Consider the following 21,630-nt stretch of genomic DNA (forward strand, 5'->3'; position numbering starts at 1 on the left):
AAACAAAATTGGATTTTAAGAGTTCTGTTTGTTTTCTGTTTAAAGTTAACAAAACTGAGATAAAATAGTATTTCGAGATGATTACAGGAGCAGTCGAAAGTGTGTTCTACTACTGATTGTAGGTCCGTTCACCAATGCCAACCCATGTTAATAACAAAAGCAACTATTGGATTATAGGATAGAAATAATACATTAAATATATTATAAATTTATAATATATGTATATCAAATTCAATGATTTAACTCTTCAAAATTTATAAAAAAATACTTACCAGCTAACAGGCGAATTTGTGAATGGATCATCGTTTGCATCGTAAAAGTCGTCCTCGCCTTCACTGCTGGAATAAGATGTTTCTGGTACCACAAATGCAAGGGGTGCTGTCGTAACTAAATAAGAAAAACATTAATGTGTTAATTATATGTATTTAATTTAATTTAAAACAATAAAATTAATATAAGAAATATATAAAATATTAAGAATAAATGAAATAAAAATAACTAAAACGTGAAATTTGAATTAGTAACTGTTAAAATTGAGATTATAATTACAGATAATTTTATTTAATTTAGAATATTTATTATACATATTGAAGATATAAGAAATAGATTTAATTTTTAAGTAAAAGATATTTTAGATTTTCTCATTAAGCCTAGAATTAACATCAATTTCGCACGAAAAATTGATATAAAATACCATGACATGAGTGTCATGTCAATTTTTCGTGCAAAATGAATGTTAGTCCTGATTTTTAAGTTAAATAAAAAAAAAAACTAATTGGATTTATATACATATATATGTACTTTATGTACGCATTATTAATTTCTAAAACATGGATACTAATTAAATTGATTATTATTGCATAGATTTGAAATTGGAATATTGCTCACATCTAGAGAGACCTGAACTACGATACGAACGATATTTACGACCTCAGCTATTATTCGTGGATAGTCATTTTTCGTGAATTCCAAAAAACTGTAAGAAACTGATGTGAAATGTTTAACAAACATATATTACAAACACCAGATAGGAAAATTAAATCACTAAGAGAAGGGAAATCTCAAAAAAAAATTGTTAGGGTAACGATATTCTCAAACCTTGCCATTTTATTAGGAAACTAGGCGTTATCGTTAGGTAAAGCTAAAGAGCAATTGGGTTAAGAATACTGCTCGTAGTATGAACATAAAAATAATTTCAAAAATTGAGGATATCTTAATGATTGGAGTTGAAGTTTTCGACAAGTTTGAAATAGGTGAATGTTTGCATTATAAACTGAAGATTTTTCAACTCTTCAACATGTAACGGAACCATGCCTTTAGTAAGGTATATACCTATAGTTTTTGCTGTTCTAAGTTTTTGTTCGCAGACTTTATTAGAAGAGAATAGCTATAAAAATGCCGTCGAGAACAGAATCATGAAACAATGAATATTGAAGGTTCTTATTGTATGTTATTAGCGTTTAAAAACGCGATTTGAAACATAATCGGTATCACTATGAGTATGTAGTAAGCCAGGCTGCTCTTAAAGCTCTTTCTTCTTGAAGTTTCAAATCAAAACAGGTCCTAGAGTGTTACGAGCTTCTGCAATCACTTGCAGCTCGGAATAATGTAAGCCTTTACTGGGTTCCGGGCCAGAAGAGAGTTTTGGGAAATGAAAAAGTTGATGAGCTAGCCAGAACTGCATCAAAAACTGTTTTTATAGGCCCTCAATCCTTTTGTGGAATAAACTGGGCCAGTACAAAACAGATTATCAAGGAAATGGAAAATCATATGCGGCTGGAGTACTGTGTAAACTTTCCAGGACTCAGGTAAAGCAAAGCACTGATAACACCGTACTCCTACAAAGACATTTTTAAATTCTCAAAATGTAATTTAAGGTTGATAACGGGTTTCATTACAGGTCATTATGGTTTGAAATATCACCTTCATAAACTATAATTATCTGTTAACTCGGAATGCAGATTATGCCTCAAAGATGAGAAACGACCATGCACATTCTTTGTGACTATCCAGCTTTAATAACGCACAGAAGAAACCTGTTTCATAAAGAATTTCTATCACCAGAGCAGATTAAGAACTCTTCTCTAGATTTAGTTCTAGACTTTATACACAAAGCTTTAAGGGGCTTTGTTTAATCAATAGTGAAACTGGTACAATAGGACTCTTCTGGCCGCAGTACCGGCTGTTGGGCAAGTTTCACGTCTATTCTTTATTATTATTATGCAGGAGTGAAGGTGCTTATCGCAAGTTAATACTGCCGAAAAATTCCGCTAATTATTTAGGAAGCGAGGCCCAACCAGTTCCATATTTAGCTATCATACAAGTTAGGTTCTAGGAAAGAAAATTGAGTTATTATCAAAATATTTGCATTGAAAAGGGACTAAACTAATTGAACTATAAATTACAACTAACATTTTTCAATTGAACTATATATTACAATCTACATTTTTTGGTTTTAAAGTAGATAACATTTAGGCTAGTCTATTTTTTTACTCGAAATCATAAAGTTAAAATTATAATTAAATAATACTAACTACTTGGTATTAGTTGTATATGAGGTAAATCTAACATATTTATTTTTCTTTTAGTTAGTGATTAACTTCAAATATTTTTTACTAAAAGTATAAATCTGTTTTTCTCATACTTTTAATGCAGCATATATACAACAATAGTGTATTATTTTTTTATAAATTCAATGATATTCAATTTCTTATCAATTTTTTATTGCAAATCTTGATGCAAAACACTACAACCACCTAATGTTACCTACTTACCATCGGATATGATAGATGGTAAGTGTCTAAGGTCTTCGAATTGAACTATTTCGACATCACAAACAATGCCATATTCAATACCGTCCATTACAGAATCGAAAACATCTTCATAAGTTGACTGAATATCTTTGAAGTTTAGAGAGTTTTTTATTAATAAAACATTGACTTCGAAAAATAAGTGGGCATAAGAATATAACATTTCAATGATGTTGTACAAGCGGATATTTTGAGAAAAAATAATAAATAAATAAAAAGAGTTATTAAAAATACTTACAAAAAATAAAAATTACAAAAAATAATTTAAGCAGTGAAAAACTATCATTTTGAAGCTTTGTGCATATGAAAGTATAAGTTCAAAATTATTTTTATCTATTTATGAAATAGCAACAATTTTACTGATAAAGTAATTTTTTATGTTTAATTTATTTCATTATTTAAGTTCGTTTTAATGCATTATATATACACCACATTATATGAACTGTTTAAGCAGATTTAACAAGACAGCAGAACTAAAATATTCTTCATTTTTATTTTATACGATAAAGCATATATATGTATTTAAACTGTAATTTTAGAACACCACGCCTTTAGACGAGTACAGGTATGTTAAATAAACTACTTATATGAAGTTATATATAATGATATAAGATAATGAATATAACAATTATTCATAATTACCATTATTATAATAATAATTCATAACTATTATTATAATAATAATAATTATTATTATATTATTACTATAGATTATTATATATATATATATATATTATTATTATTATTATTATTATTATTATTATTATTATAGATTATTATATATATGTATATATATGTATATATTATTATTATTATTATTATTATTATTATTATTATTATTATTATTATTATTTGTTATTATTGTTATAATAATTAATTATTATTATTATTATAATTTAGAACTCATAATTATTATTATTAGAATAATAATTCTTAACTATTATTATTATAATAATATAAAAGTAATAATATATATAATAATGAATTACAGAATAAAATATACAGTGAAAGTTTTCTTAAGTGGAAACTGACGGGAGTATCATTTCCTCTGGTTAAGAGAACTCACCGTTTAAAATTACGTACATATACATACTACACAAAATGAAATCTGGACACTAACAATATTGCACGATTAAGAGAGATCTTTGTTTATGAAAGTGTCTATTTACCAGAGCTTTTAATATACTATGATTATAATTAATTACATATGTTTTCAAGTTAGTTTACCGTTTTCCGTTGTTGAGTCTTCTTCATCGTCACAAATATTTTCCAATTTTAAACTTTTGATTTTTGTTGGTGTTTGTGGTAAAATTGTCGTTGAAGATGATATTGTTGGCAAGTTTGTCGTATTGATAGGACCATTGTAGATCCCATTGATTGGATGTGCCATATTTTTGGCAATTTGTAAATTGACAATTGAATGTTTGATATGATCTAACATAGCCTGAAATAAAAGAAATTAGAGTTTATTTTCAGTATGACAAAATATAATAATTATTTGTATTAACAATATTTAATAAATAAAAAACAAAAGTCAATGAGGAATGATTTTAGCACGAGATTCGGCCGATTCTACTATTACGACTCTATTGTGACTAAATGATACATTCAACGTTTCTGAATGCTAGTAATGTTTGTATATATAACTGTATTTATGTGGATTATGTTTGTTATAATGTTTTATATTGTACGTATGCAATTCCGGTTACTTATTATTTCTTTAGAAGAATATTAACTATTTAATGCTAGTATAAAAGCAATTTTTATTTAAAATACATGTGTAAAAATTCACAATTTTTTATTAAGTATCTGAAGTTATTTTCCATCATATGGGCCTTAATTATTTTATATTTTATAAATAAAAATGTGTTACTTAACTTTTGTTTAGTAATATAATTTAACATAATTTTTACTTAAAAATAATATTGTTAAGAAAATAACTTTATCCGCAATGGTTGTTAATTTATGAACGGTAAAAAATGATATATTACTTCAATAGGTTTAAATTTGTTTCCGAACTAAATGAATACTTAAGTGTTTAATTTATTGATTGTTTTGTGTAAAAATGCAAAAGTTAAAAACTTGTTTTTGCATTTGTTGTCCCCAAAGAAGTTCCCAGCACAACACAATACTAATGTTTTTTACCTGGGCTCACCTGGGCTATTAATGGACGTCAAATGTATTCACGCTTACAGGTGTCATGACTCACAAAATGACAATTTTTCGACGCCCATTTTTTACTCAATTTTCATTTACTTATACCGGTCTTTAAGGAATTTAAGTTTCCGTATTATTTTTAACAAGCTCACACGTGTGACATTGAAAAAGTAAATAAAATATATATAGTACAACCCTGAACTTGAAATTCCATTGGAAACAATTTTGCGCAATTTTAAACTTTAAAAATATAATTATAAAAAATTGCTTAATCCGCACAGTATTTTATAACGTTAGTATGTTATTAATCTTAAGAAATTACTAAAACATTTTAATTATTTAACTAATTAATTTATTATTAACTACAATTATTGATTATAAAATTGATAAAGTATAATTATAACTATACAATTTTTGAGGTTTCAACAAATCATTATATAAGAAAGGCGCTGTGGATATGTCATCATACAGGAATATACGAGGTCATATATCATATAGGATATATATATATATAGGATAAAAAAATATTGATAAGTCAAATGCGGCTACAATAAGTTGTTTATATATGCCAAACCAAACAAAGCCACATTTTTTAGCCCGCATATTACATGGTGATATAGTACATAATCAAATAAAGAATATATATTATATATATTATTAATATATAGATTTTCGTCATCTGACATATACTATTAATTTATATGTAATATTTTATTTATACTTATATGTGAAATATTCTTTATATAAGTGATTTATATATGTGATTATTTTACACGATTTAAGATTTTTATGCGATACTTATTGGATTTTATAATAAACTTTAGTTTTGATGTGAAAAGGAATTTTGTACTAATATTAAAATAAAAATCATATATTATAGAATAAAAATTAGAATAATTAACACATATATACACTTATAAAAAAGAAAAAAAATGTCTAAAAGAATTTAAATATTATGAAACAAATATATTTATAATATAGAAGGGGTCGAATAGAAAAGAAAAGACAAGAACACAAATTTAGTTAATTTATTGGAATTTGGCTGACCATACAACCAAAAAAAAAAAAATAAATAAATAGTTTTTTTTTTTCGTCTTAAGAAGTGTAGCTTTCGGCAAAAAAAATTAACTTTATATTTATAATAATCTAATTTAAAAGTAAAAAAATAATCAAAAAAAAAAAAATTATAAGATAAGAAACTTACACTTGTGCTATCCTGTAGCGCTTTACATTTCTCCTTTTCATCTGGATCACTAATATTTGATATACGCTCATCTATTTTCTATATATTTCAAAAAAATATTTGATTATTAACACAAAAACTTTATTAATAAATAATAAATAAAAAGTTACATTTGTTTGGTCGATTATTAATTGCAAGTAAGCATCTGCTTCTGATATGCGCCGACCTAATAGTTCCAGATGGTTTGCGCGTTTGTTGCTTAAATCCCTGTTGTAACCGCTGAGGTAAAATATGCTTTGATTATCCATAAAACGTGAGCGATTTGCATGGCGACGAATTGTGTCCTCAAGCCGTCTCACCCATTTTTCGCGCTCTTCGCTATGTTGTGCCTGTGAGTAATTTTATTATTAACTTGAATGCAAAAAATGGAGAAATTGCATATGCAACTACTATAAATACTATGGGAACAGAATTTTTTTTATAAAATTTTGAATAAAAGAGAAATTTTTTACATTATTTTTTTGGTGGTTGTTTGAAGAATTCGTTTTTAATATTTTACATTTGACATGCAAACTTTCGTAATTATTATTCTTGGTAAGTAAATTGCATGATTAATTGTATAATTTGCATAACAAATGTAAAGAGGTAAAAAATTATATATAAAAACTGAAAACTATGACGTCATTTGTAAATAGATAAAATCATTTTTATATTTTAGCCCACCTGAAAGTGAAATGTTTTATGGTCCACTGTAATTGTAAAAGTGTTATCCTCCTGATCATCAATACCAATTACAGCATCTTTCAGTCGTACACAACCTCGTCGTACACCTTTCATCATTTTTTCCTTCGACTGCAAGTAAAAAAAATTTATTATTGTTATGAATAAAATAATTCCCAAGTTTTTATTTAGAAAAGATTCATTTTCTTGGAAAGTTTTCCTTAAATATATACAAGTATGTATCCATGTACATACCATACATGTTAAATGAAAATGAATTGCTAATATCATATAAATTAGAAAATAAAATATAGTGTAACTACTTCTATAACTATCAAATATATATATGAATAAATCAGGTTTCCCCAAATTAATATATCCTTATAGAAGTCCTTTATCAATATTACCGAGCACCAACTGTTATGATTGCCAAATGGAATATTTTACTCTCTATACATTTTTATCGCTGACCAGGAATTATGCAGCGAGGAATAAAAAAATATATTTTTTTCGATTAGGTTTAGTAGAAATAATGAATATTTTGTTATAATCACTCGATCGAACCCTAGACCATCTATGAGGGCTATAATTGGCATTACAAAGTCAACGCACCTAAAATAAATGTTTTAAATTCTTTAAGATAATTAAAATTCTTTAAGATAAAATTAGCTAATATCGTTTTTGTTACTGCCATCCTTAGGAACTAAAATAATTCACTTTTATTTCTTTTAAATACTTACTATTTTCTTGACCTGAGTTATATATAGTCACTAATCTGCTAGGCCCATTTTAAATGAACAGACAAAAGTTAAGTGGAATTTTTAAAGTGAGAAATCTAGGTAATAGGTAGAAATTGTGATGGGAAATTAAGTTAGTAAGAAAGGAATGGAGTGTGGGGAATGTTAGGATTTAAAGTAAACATTTACCTAAATTCGGTCAACCATCAAATTGGGGTGAGGCATGAGATAATAGAACGGTTGGACAACATAAGTGGTTGTACTTCAGGAATGAAAGGAATAAATCGTGAGAAGTAACTTTTTAACATCTGATTATATATGTTAAACTAAATTGAGTCGGATTACTGAAGATTTAGACTTTAAGTAATACTACATCAATCTGAATAGTAGATCTGAAAGCTTTCGCCAATAGTAAACGTCAGTAATGGTTTCACTATTATGCGAAAATGTTTAATTTATTTAGGTTTTGCATATGTGGATTGACGCATTTGACAGGCTAAGGAATTATTTGATTGGATCATGCATTATATATGATTTCTAGTGCTAGTGCTAGTGGTGGAGAAATGTATGGAATTAAAAAAGAACTAAGGAATGCTGGCTTTATGTATTGCTTTGAAAATATAAATAATATTAACATTATCAACATAAAAACAAAATATATAAATTTCAAAATAGTCCCGTTATATCTAAACTGTAACGATTGGGAAAATAATTTCCAACAACTGGCAAATCATCTGGTGGAGGAAAACGTTGAAAATACAATTTTAATTGGCGATTTAAATGTCAGAATAGGAAATATACAGCAAAACATTGAAGAAATATTTTTAAATGAATTTAAATCAGGCGTTGAGTGTAGACAATCAAAAGACGTAGTCGCTAACAGCAGAGGAAAAAAGTTTATTGAGCTGTGCTGTGATTATGGCCAAATAGTGCTTAATGGAAGAACGGCAGGAGACATAGAAGGCAACGTCACATATATAAGTAGTAATGGTTCTGCGGTAAATGATTTATGCACAGTTTCACAAGAAATGCTGACATATGTAGAAACCTTTACGGTAGAAGAAAGAGAATGGTCCGATCATATGCCTTTGGTGATAAGTTTAAAATTGCAATGTGAAATACAACAAAACACGGAACGAAAACTGCTTCCGACCCTCAAATGGAAAGATGCAAATAGGGTTCAATATAGCAAAAAACTTAAGGAAAATATAAGGACAAAGCTGCAAAATAAAACACATCTAGACTTATCAGATTTAACTGATGTTATACTAAAATCTACTCCCAAAATACGAAAATGTAAGGGATTCTATACCAAAAAATCAAAATGGTATAACTTCCGATGCTTTGTCGCGAAGAAAAAAGCTAAACACTTGTTGAGAAAATATAGAAGAACAGAGAGCAGCGCTACTAGAGCAAATTACTTAGAAGCAAATAAGAAATATAAAGATGTATGTCTGAAAAGTAAAGCTGAATATTATAGAAATCTAGAGACACGTATAAACACAATTAAAAATGGCAAAGAATGGTGGAAGCTAGTTAAAGAGCTAAGAAATAGGCCTTTAATAAATGAGGTACGAATTGCACCAAATGAGTTTAAGACACACTTTGAAAATCTTCTTAATCACACGCAAACGGCGAAAGATGTGCATTATGCTCCAAACTTTATAGAAATAGACGAGCTCGACAAACCTATAATGGTGGGTGAGATATTGCAGGTCTTGAAAAAAGCGAAAGACGGAAAAGCACCAGGTTTAGATAGAATCCCTTACGAATTTTACAAAAATGCAAATACGGAATTTTTAGAGCAACTCGCGAAGGCATACAACCAGATGTACGACTCAGGAAGGGCAGATTCAAGTTCTGAACCGAGTATAATATTTCCAATACACAAGAAGGGAGATAGTTCAGTTGTAACCAATTATAGGGGTGTGGCATTTATGAACACAAAAGCAAAAATATTGATGGGTGTGCTCAATGAAAGATTATCCAGTTGGGTTGAAAACAATAACATCATGTCTGAATACCAAGCAGGATTTCGTAAAAACTATTCCACGGTTGACAACCTATACAATCTAACATCCATCGTAAAGTTGAAATTTAATGAAAAAAAGAAAGTATACGCTGTGTTTATAGATCTAAAGGCGGCTTTTGATAAAATCGCTAGAAAATTACTTATGTACAAACTGAGGAGCATAGGCGTTTCAAGCAAATTTGTAGATTTTATTGAGCAGATTTACGAGACGACAAATTCGGTAGTTTGGAACGGAAGCGAAGTATCTGACAGTTTTAGCACAATTTCTGGTGTCAAACAAGGTTGTTTGCTTTCCCCCCTTCTGTTTGCGTTATATCTCAACGACTTACACGATTATTTGGACGGTGGTTTGCAGGTGGAAGAACTGAATATAAGGCTGTTGTTATATGCAGATGATATAGTCATCTTGTCCGATGATGCAGAAACGCTACAGAAAATGATATGGAATCTTGAAACATACTGCGACAGTTGGAATTTAGAGGTAAATTTAGCCAAATCGGCAGTCATGGTGTTTAGAAAAGGCGGTAGGCTGTCTAGTAGAGAAAGGTGGACATACAAAGGGGAAGTGCTTAAAATAGTCGCTGAATATACATATTTAGGGGTAACGCTCACGCCAAAAATGATATTTAAAAAACACCTGGAAAACAGGAATATATCTGCAAAATCAAGCATAAATGCCACTTGGAGTACGTATTTAAATAACGATAAAATTTCAATCAGGGCAAAGTGGCAAATGTTCAATGCTATTTGTAGAGCCATACAAGGCTATGCGGCGCAAATTTGGGGGAGTGACATGTTTAGCGAAATAGACAAATTACAATGCTACTTCTTCAAAAGAATTTACAGGCTTCCCAATTTCACTCCAACCTACGCCATAATGCTGGAATCAAATATGGAAAGCGGGCATTTGTACACAATGGACTTGCATTTAAGATACGTCTACAAGACTTTGTTTGAATATAATGAAAGGAGATTGGCAAGAATATTGTCACAAAAAGTTCTGCAAAAAAATGTATTTTGGGCAGAGAGACTAAACGTTTTGGGAAATGAGTCAAGCCTAGTTTGGAATGATGAAACAACAAGCCAAGAATGGAAGAACAATAATTTCGTATTATTAAATCACTTAAAAGTGGAAAACAGAGTAAAAATGTGGCGAAAAGCATTGAGAAGTGAAAGCCGAATTTATAAGTACCTAGACCATAACTTGGGGGCTCAATATTTTACAGAAAGCTTCAGTCGTGCGCACATAATGTGGATTTTTAAGGCGAGATGCGACTTAATTCATTTAGATGGCAAATACAATAGAAACTGTACACTGTGCAATCTCAATGAAACGGAAAGCATACAGCACTTCTTAGGCCGCTGTCCTATATTAAGGCCGTTTAGACGAATTTGTTTTGAGAGAGAAACGTTAGTGGAAGAGGAAGTAATCAATGTGCTTAATGGGGAAAATGATCCTAACTGGAAAAAATTGATTAACTATATTACTAGTGCTTTAAAATACAGAAAACTAATTATAAATGAATTTAATACTTTTTAATTAATATTTAAAAGCATATACAATTAATTTAAATTCTGTATAATTCCTTTTTGTATTGTAAATATAAATTAAGTTTGTAAATTTAAATTTTGTAAATTCTTAATTTTAATTTTGTAAATTTTAAATTTTAATTTTCTAAACGTTATGCAAGAAAGTAAATTTATTTTAAACCAACATCTCCGACAGACGACTATAAGTCATTGTCGTATTCTTTGTTTGTTCAATTCAATATTTTTAAGTAACTATAATGTTTTTAGACTTAAGGCTTATTACTTATTTATGTTAAAAAATTTTTTTTTGAAATTGAATAATAAAGAATCTAATCTAATCTAATCTAATATGATTTCATTGAAATTATTATTGTGTGCATATTATATAGGTGATAATGTATATGGTAAATATGCGCTAGAAATTATCTACCATATAAATACAGCAAAGTTATTAATAGAATTCTTAATTATATAAGTTTTTTTTTCTTGATACATCGATCATCAACTGTGTATTAAGAAACAAACTTCGATGTTAAATGATCGTAGAAGGGATATACAATACTGGAAATGAAAGATAATAAAGAAGAAAATACTCTTGAGTAATTTTATGTCTTAAAATGTTCCTGCAGTTATAATTATTACTTATTTTAATATAACTAGAATTAAGATATAAATATATATTAGAGTAGTGTTAATTTAAACTGTTTTAATAAATAATAATGAAGAAACAGCAGAGGAATGTTTTGCGTCATAAAGATACAATGTAAGGTGCTTTCTATTACATTTTCAAATCTATGCTGATAATAAATTAAGCTTCGTTTATTAAAATATACAGATATATATACAAAATTATGTGCATTAATTATTTTTTTAATTTCATTTTCAATAATTGAAAGCGTTACTTTTTAATCGATTTCAAAAAAATAATTGAGAAAACTTTAGAAGAGAGCTTTGTTAATACTGAGTTTTGTTATGTTTTAGTTTTCCATAAAAATTAAATCAACTTCTATTTATTGTATACGTGAGTATATAATTTAAATTTATATATTTAAGTTTAAAAGCTATTATATTAACATAAGTGACAATTTAAAAGTTTTGTTTTTAATCGAGTCAGTGAGTTCCTCGTGTGCTGTTCTATCATTCCCCAATCGGTTCTTGCGGGATAAAATAAATATATTAAAGATCGAGTGGTGTCTCCATTAAATCCTGTTTAAAATGGAGAACTTTGATTACAGCAAAACATGTTAGTGTTAATATATATTTTATTAATATTATAACCTTCGTTATTTAATTTGTATAATGGCATCTTGTAGCGACGGAACTTAAGGACTGGTTTGGAGTACAAAATGTATACTTTGTGTTAACAGTTATTATTTTATATTTATTGACTGTTTTAAAAATTTTGCCAAGGTAAGGATATATGTTTCAATTATAGTCAAATATTTGAAAACTTAAAATATAGTAGTGAAATGTATATATAGTTTAGGATAAACATATACACAATAATAATATAAACAAGATTTATATGGTTTATTATTTCTGAACTTATTAAAATTATAACCATGATTTCAATGATGCAGACTTATCTTAATGTAATAATAATCTTAAAATTATCAAAAGATGATGTTAATAATTTTCGCCATTAAAGGAAACAATTTTTTTTTATTATAAATCTCTAATTTGAACATAGGTAAGCTTGGGGTGAACTTAGGCTTGGTTAATATAACTCCTTTATAATCCTCTATCTTTGGCAGTATTTATATAGTTTTTCTTATACTCCACTGATCATTAAAAATTGAGACCACTTATAAGAGACAATCTTTCGCTTCAATCTTTTATGCTCTCAAAGTTCGACATTTCCAACACTCCGTCAAATTTCGAATGATCAACGTCTTCGGTGTTTGAATTAACTAAGCATAGAAAACTGGGATAAGAAGATAACAGAAATAGAAGAAGAATCATTGGCATTGTTAATATTTCCGACAAATAGTTAATCTTCAAGAAATATTTCACATAATTTATAAGTGATTGAATGTTAAAACAAAGTTTACGACGACAGATTTATTCAAATTTGGCAGATCAAGACCATGGAGTAGTTCTGTTTATGAAAAACATCGCATCAAATTATTCATTTCCATTTTAATATATTTTTTATTTAAATCAGTGTTTTTCATAAGCTATCTGAAAACTTTGATATATACGCCATTCTAGAAAACTTTATTTTAAAAATATTTCATAAGATATCAATGGCATGTCCAAACAGAATGGGGGGTCTATGGAGAGGATTTCCCATTAAAAATATAATCTAGTACACTGTCAAAAAATATTTTCTAGTAATTCATACCCACCTAGACACAATCCTGTCTATGTAACTGATTAATATAATCAAATTATAAGTACATATAATATAAGTTTATAAAGTATTTAGTATTTCATTACCATATGAACTCTAATTTGATTTTTAATGAACCTTTTATGGTTTCTAATTCATTGAAAATTTTTTCGAAATAATTAACCCGAAAGTTAAAAATTTGTAGAAAAAAACAAAAATTAGTATTTCAAAGAGATTTTTTTTCGAGTGAAAGCCACAATTTATATATATCCATAAATATGTATAATACATACATATGAATAGAATGGAAATGTTAGAAACTATGAATTGTTGGGTAACATTGACCTATTAAATAAAAACAAGAAATATAATTAGTTCTGATTTTTTTCAAAACTTTAATACCTTTCACAATAATAATTTTGTAGTAAATTAATTTGAACTATATAAATATTAATTGAAATGTTTTCTTTTTATTATTCATACAAATATTTTGACGTAAAGGCCAATGTATGAAAATAATTTAAACCATAAGTTCATTTTGCGAAATATTTTATATGATAAAAACATGATCTACTTTGATTCATAAGAAGTCCATAGAGAAATTTCCATTCAATTAGATAAAGGAAAACATTTGTACACTCACATTAAGAAACAGGCAAACGAAAAGACGGTGTAGGACATATACTAACATTATCAAAATTATTAATTTTATAATATTGATTAATTTTAATTTTTGATCATTAATGTCAGTTAAAACTAAAATCAAACAATTAAAAACAACTATAAATAATTAACTAAATTATTCTTTAGCTAATTTATGATAACACAAAAAAAGTTAGTAAATACAAGTCCAGTCAGTTGGCTAATGAACACTGACTCTGAACAATAAATTTGGCAGGGTAGAAGTTCAATACTTAGTACTTGTAGTTTAAAAACATATTTACGAATAATGAAATAAAAAAAATATTTCCAAAAATATCACTGATCATGGATATTTGGCAATACTCAAAATAGCTGTATGGTCAGTCAAAAATTCAATTAAATAAAAAATAATAAAATTTTGTTGTTGCGATTCACTACTGCCCGAAAATTCCCGTATACCATATACATATACTTTCATTAAATATTTGTTAGAGATATAAGCATTTTAACATAAGTTTTATTTTATTAAAAGTATTTATATAATTCATATATATTTTATTTATTCTTACAGTTATATGAAAAACAGAGATGCTTATAAACTGAAGATATTTATAACAATCTACAATGTATCCCAATTAATAGCATGTGCTTACGTTATTAAAATGGTAAGCATTCGGTGAAAATTATAAATTGATAAAAATTTTTACTCAATTCCTAATTCCTCTTAAATTATTAACTTTTTTTAAATATTAATACAGAAATAATAAATTTTTAACATTAAATAAATTTATACAGTTATTTCCTAATAAAGTTTTCGTGAATTTATTACGTTATTTAGTGCAGTTAGCTGATACTTTGGTTACGGTATTGGCGTTCAAGTTTTAATGGCTCTAAAACAATTTATAAATACATTGACGCATACCTGCTTTCTCAGTTTTCAAGTAAGCTACGGAATACATGTATCCGTCCCAATGCGTTAATATACTATATACACTTAAGTTCAGTTGAGCACTAACTGCTTGCGTGAGTGAAGTCAATCACTTAATAATTAAGTTTTTAAATTAAGTTTATTTAAAAGTAATCAGAACATTTGGAATGTCTGATTTAATTGCTATAAATCCTCTATGATGTTGAGAAATTGTTTTTTAATTACTAACTTTACAGAAGTAATAACAGTTAAGATTAAATAGACATTTTATTTTGAATTAAAACATTTCTTTTCAGTCTTACGAAATAACATCATTTAAAATTTATCAATTTTGGGAATGTATGTCAGTTCCATCGAATAGTCCCAAAGAGTATGCATTTAATCGTCTTATGTATTTTGTATTTTGGCTTAAAATTTGTGAACTATCAGAAACGATCGTTTTTGTTCTACGTAAAAACCAGAGACAAGTATCATTTTTGCATGTTTTTCACCATTGCAATACAGTCTCCTTGATATATGTGCTGATTGCGTATTATAGAGGTGAGTACGAATTATTAAGAATAAAAGGGAATTTTATAAGAAAATTTTTATTTTTCAGGTGTATCCGCATTATATCCTATTTTCTTGAATTCTCATGTCCATATTTTAATGTACACGTATTATTTAGCATCTGCATTATGTAGTAAAGATATTGTAAAACTTTTATTGCCATTCAAAAAATTCATTACAATAACTCAAATGGTGCAATTTACATTAATTTTAATGCAGGTTGTAGTTTTATATTATAAATGTCAAATACATCCTATAATTGTTGGCTATTATACAATTGTAGTAATTGTAATATATCACGGTTTCTATAATTTCTATAAAAAATCTTATAATAAAAAATGATATCACATCAATGTATAAGAATATATAACATATATAATTATTGAGAATTAAAATTTAGTATTAAATTTGTTATAAATAAAAACTAATTTTAAAATTCTAAATAAATATTATTTCAAGAAATATAATTTATATTTAGAAGGGTTCGAATAGAAATGAAAAGACAACAACAAAAATTTTAGTTATATTATTTAAATTTCGCTGGTCATACAACGCTGTGTTGAGTATTGCTAAGTACTCATCATCAGTGGTCTTAGGAAACATTCAAATTTTTTTTAATTAGTTTTTAGTCCGTATATAATTTGTTTGGACTGCAAGGCACTATACTCGTGTTTTTCCACAAATAGTCAAGTCAAGACTGCTTTCAATACTCAAATTCAAAATTTTTTATCACTCTTTTTTTATTTTTTAAGTGGCACTAATCAAAGCACTTATCGTGCTTTAAATTAGATCGAGCTTATAAACCAGATCTTTACACGGAAACACAAGTTCAACGAATTAAAAGTTAATTCTTGAGGTTGCCTATTTTTATTTCAAAGCTATTCTTTTTTCAGATACATCTGTTCTAATTTTTAAATAGTTTTTTTTCGCGTCACTTTCGACGAAAAAACTGACATTACAGTTTATATTGTTTTGCTTTTAGTTCTAAAAAAAACTTAACTAAAACAAGCATATATATGACAAAGCTTTAACTTACTATATCGTACGATCCTACTGAAAACTTATATATTATTAGTCACCAATTTAATGATGGAATAAAACCTTTATACGACTTATTCATTTTTGTACGACTTAATTAACATATTCAGAGTTTTTCGTCTGTAAAATTATTTAGTAGACTTTTCTTTGAGGTCCAGTATATAGGTATGTATTCCATTGTAAGATAGACGTAAGAAATCTATTTCGCTCAGTAGAACTTCATATTATTCAGATAATAAGGAATGAGATCCGCGTTAATGTTGAGGAAAGAAGAGAAATGGGTTAAGTGATTATTTTTTTTCGAACACGATACGATTTTTTGTCCATTAGTTTTGAAGACGACACTATTTTACTTAAACTGTATAAGGTATTAGAGATATTGTTAGGTTTCTCGATAAACTTAAACTATCCGTGTTCGGTTAGACACTCTCTTCAGGGAGAACACATTACCTCTCTTAAGTCGCAGTGTCCCATTATTGATTCTAACATATATTCATGCACATTGAATGAATTTTTAACCCCTGCAAAATTTTTCGAAATCTAAGTAATTAGACTTCGACCGTTTTAGGTGCAAATGATGACGAAGATTTAAAGATATTTACAGAATTGCAACTATTAAGTGTTTTTATTTGGATATGAATTAATTTATATTACGAAAGTCTGGTTTACAAACCAGACGACTATTAATTAAGAAATTAAATAAATAGAAACTAAACGAATATATTGTCATCAGCTAAAGGTCTCTGTTGTTCTTATATGCCAATAATATAGTGTTTTTTTAGCTGCATGATAATTATCAATATTGATAACTATGGTTTGACAGCTGAGAATGTTAAACTGTGTCGACATTTCTGTAAAGTAAGGTTTGCCAATTCATTATGAATCATTTAATGTTAGAACAACGCTTTCAAATTTTGGAAATTTATTTTGAAAAAAAATTAATCTGTTCGCGAAGATTATAGAGCACTTCTTCGAAGAATTGTGTTTACTGATAAAGCTCGTTTGTGATTAAATGGCTATGTCAATAAACAAAATTGCCATATATGGGTTGAAGATAATCCTCAAGCCGTTAACGATTACCATGACATCTATTAAAATTGTTTTTTTCAAGTGATTTACACGCTGGCAGCAGCATCGGTCCTTATTTCTTTCGAAATGAGGAAAGAGCTGCCGTTATGATGAATTGCGTGCGCTATCGAGCTATGATGACTGAATTTTTGTTTTCTAAAATTAAGCAGTTAAATATCGACGATATTTAGTTCCAACAAAACGGTGCAACATACTATACAGCGCACTTAACATTCGATTTATTGCAAAATCAATTTGATAAGAACTTTATTTACAGAAGTGGTCCTGTTAACTGGTCTCTTCGCATTGATTTGTACGATTTAACACCTCTCGATTACTTTTTATGGGCTTATAACATATATAATATAAATCGCATTTAATATTGGAAAGAGGCTTGGAGAGGCAAAATTGTATAAGCAATTCAAAAATTGCACGAAGTTTTGTATTTAAGTTAAGCTTTAAAGCACTGACGTATACTATGATTTTTTATATAAGATTCACTTTCTGATTAGAGGTCAATACTACCAAAAAACGATATCATAGCAAATGATTAAATTATTTTGTATTAAAATTGTGTACACCACAAATTTTTTATCTGCTTGTCTATTTTAAAATTAAATTTCCTTTCTATTTAATAATATTTGGAAGAACTTAATCCCGTTTGAACGAAGGCCTGCATTAAATGAAAAAAAGTTGACTTGCAATTATTGTGCGCTTAAGACATTTTTACTGTCTTGTGTAGAAACTTAATCTAATTAGCAAAAATAAAATGAATAATTTGATACTAAAATAATTTGAATTTAAATAAAAGAAATAAAACACAAGTCATAAGAAAGAAGAAACGAAGTATCTCATGAAGCATATTTTTTTCCAGGGACAGATAAATAAACAAATGTGATAATTGATATCAGTTTTTGGTTGACGAATATTTTAAAAATAATTTCAGTTTTCTTTTATAGATAAGAAAATATTGCAGAACTGAATATTCATTCGTTTGTGTAATTAAAGAAAGAATATGTTTGTTCTATATAATTATAAGATGATTATTTACAGAGTCTCAGATGATTACTAAATAAGATTGAAACTTTTTTTAAGACTACGAGTCGAATTTTTTTAAAGTACACGAGAATTAGAATTTTTATTGTAAATTATATAAATAAACAATTTGTTTCATATATAAAAAACAAAAAATGAATTTTATTCACATTTGAAGATACTAATTTGTTAGAAAAACGACAATACAATAGTTTGATATTAGTTTGTTGTGTAGTGTAAAAAGGTTAATAAAACATAGGCAATGTTAAAGCAATTGGAAAGAAGTTTTCAAGGTCAACTTACCGTATAGTACGACAACAATCCGGCATTCTCATCCAAGACGAAGAACCGATATTGCCAACCTTTCATGACATTGGTCCACTTGCTCAGTGTACCCTCCAATGTACCAGCACCCATGGTAGCCATGTTTTTTAATTAATTGTAATATTAATGATATTGATATTTGTGTAAAATAATTGCTTGATTTATTTTAACGTTTTCGTTGGGCGATTAAAACGCATATAAACTTCTATTTTATTTTTTTTCTGAAATTTAAAATTATATCAACTACAAAAAAATCAGATAATTTACACCGAAATTTCCTAATAAAATTCGAACATACGAAAACAATATTTTGTTATAAAAAAAAAATTTATTTAAACGCTTCTAAATGAAATTAAAGTTATATATGCCGCATACTCATTTCTTATTAATTTTGCACATAAATTAGTTTAAATATAAATTTTATTCACATAATTTTTGCACGCGATATTTTCGTTGTTTTTTAAAGTTTCTACTTATAATGCTATTTAAACCCACATGTTGATTTGTTTTTATTTAATTTGTATTAAAAGATATAATCATTTTCATAACTATAATTTTGTCTTCTGAAAGATCAAAAGAATAAAATAATTTTCTAGTCTTTCACAGTTTTTTGATTAAATGATTTTATTTTCTTTTTTGCAAACAGATGAGTGTCATATTTTTGTAGTAGATTAGCAGGCAGTTTGACATTTTGAAATGTTCGTAAATTTTGTAAGAAGAAGACAGCAATGCAAATTTTAAACATTATTCTTCGAAAGTTAAATTTTAATATTCTTTAAAGATTTTTTAAAAAATTATTATATACAATCAAATAACTTAATTTCTGTGTTTTTAGTTATTTTTAATAAATAAATTTAAAATGCATAAGCTGAATTATAATGCAACAAATAAAATAACATACATTACTATCTTGAAAGGGGTTAGAGAGGTCAAAGGGGATAGGCGTATTTCATTATTATTATATAATAATGATATAATATATAATAATTATATAATAAAAAATATATAAATATAAAATATATAATAATTATATACAATCAAATAACTTAATTTCTGTGTTTTTAGTTATTTTTAATAAATAAATTTAAAATGTATATGCTGAATTATAATGCAACAAATAAAATAACATACATTACTATCTTGAAAAGGGTTAGAGAGGTCAAAGGGGATAGGCGTATTTCATTATTTCATTAAAAAGTCAACAATAGCTGAAAATGATTTATGTTTTAAATCAATTTCATTAAACATTTCTTGTTTAAGCTTATGTTAAAATTTTATTAATATGTTATATATGCAATAAAAAAAAATTAATTTTTATTTTAAAAATTTCTTGTCGGCTATTAAATCAATTTTATTTTTATTTTAAAAACTAAACAGTTTGGTTTTATTGTTTATAACCTAAAAATCAAACAATATTTTCGTTATATACGAATTAATATACGAATTATTTAAAAATATATAACTTTTGTATAACATTACCAACTTTTTCAAATTTTTGCTGTGACCCCGCATTAAAAAATAAAAGAATGCTGTACAGTCTAATAGTATGATAAAACTATTGTAATTAAAATTTATTTAGTTAATTATTTAAAAATTAATTATTTAATTTTTTTATTAATTTTGAATATTTTGAAAAAAATTAGTTTCAATTTTTATACAAAAATGTTAGAAATAATTGTGTTCAAACCTCACATATATTGACTAAGCAATTATGTGTGTGGGTTAATTTAATTTAACAGTAGTTTAATTTGACAGTTAATTTGATCTGGTTGATCAATTTAGACTTCGCGGGTCTGTTGTGATACCAGAGCTTAACTAAGCAAACAAATACTAATCAAAATATGTCGAAAATATAATTGTATTGAATATAAAATTTTAAATAATATATAATATAATACACTTTTGGAAACAATGAAAAATATTAAATAATTCTATTTTTAGAATTAGATTTAATTTAATATTGTATTTAATAATATGTTTGTAATATTTAATATTATATATTATTTTTTTAAAAACTTATTTCAATTAATTTATATCTTACTTACAATTTTTTTGTAATATATTAGAAACTGTTTTTTGTTTCTTAACATTTTGAGTTGTTTCATAATTTATTGCCTTTTGTAAACGCATCGTTTTTAATTGTGCAATTATTATTAATTGAGCTCAATTTATTATGAAGCTTAACTAACACAACTATTATAAAAACTATCAAGCTTTTTGAAATTGAAATAAATTATTTCTGTTTATATAACGCTTCTAACATTTAGAATAATTATGAGGTTAAATGGCTTTCAGGTCAAAGCCTTTTATGGATGCATTGCGTTTCATAAAGCAGCGGAAATCAGTCTCAATGGCATAATAACGGTCAATTGGTATTTCAGAAATAATGACGATGGCGAAGAGTAAAGAAAACAATCTATCATAAAATACATAAAGGATAGATCTACGAAACTATTTACTAAAATATATTAATATAGCAACCTATTAGATTTACTTAAGATTTAAAGGATTTCATTGAAAGAAGATAGATAGTCTCATTTGCAAG

General features: G+C 26.8%; 1 protein-coding gene across 1 annotated transcript in view; it reads right to left on the bottom strand.

Annotated features, from left to right (window-relative positions):
• Positions 1-19,668, bottom strand: part of LOC119677154 (oxysterol-binding protein-related protein 9) — a 34,301-nt gene extending 14,633 nt beyond the window's left edge. The window contains exons 1-7 of the mRNA XM_038088421.1: positions 19,581-19,668; positions 19,065-19,306; positions 6,874-7,002; positions 6,321-6,539; positions 6,172-6,249; positions 4,038-4,254; positions 273-387 (exon numbers count right to left, since the gene is read on the bottom strand). Of these exons, the coding sequence (XP_037944349.1) occupies positions 273-387; positions 4,038-4,254; positions 6,172-6,249; positions 6,321-6,539; positions 6,874-7,002; positions 19,065-19,187 (881 nt within the window). The 5' untranslated portion in view covers positions 19,188-19,306; positions 19,581-19,668. The remainder of the gene's footprint in view (positions 1-272; positions 388-4,037; positions 4,255-6,171; positions 6,250-6,320; positions 6,540-6,873; positions 7,003-19,064; positions 19,307-19,580) is intronic.
• Positions 19,669-21,630: the final 1,962 nt, after the last annotated feature.

The sequence above is a fragment of the Teleopsis dalmanni genome, chromosome 2, assembly GCF_002237135.1.
Source record: "Teleopsis dalmanni isolate 2A chromosome 2, ASM223713v2, whole genome shotgun sequence".
Classification (NCBI taxonomy): domain Eukaryota; kingdom Metazoa; phylum Arthropoda; class Insecta; order Diptera; family Diopsidae; genus Teleopsis; species Teleopsis dalmanni.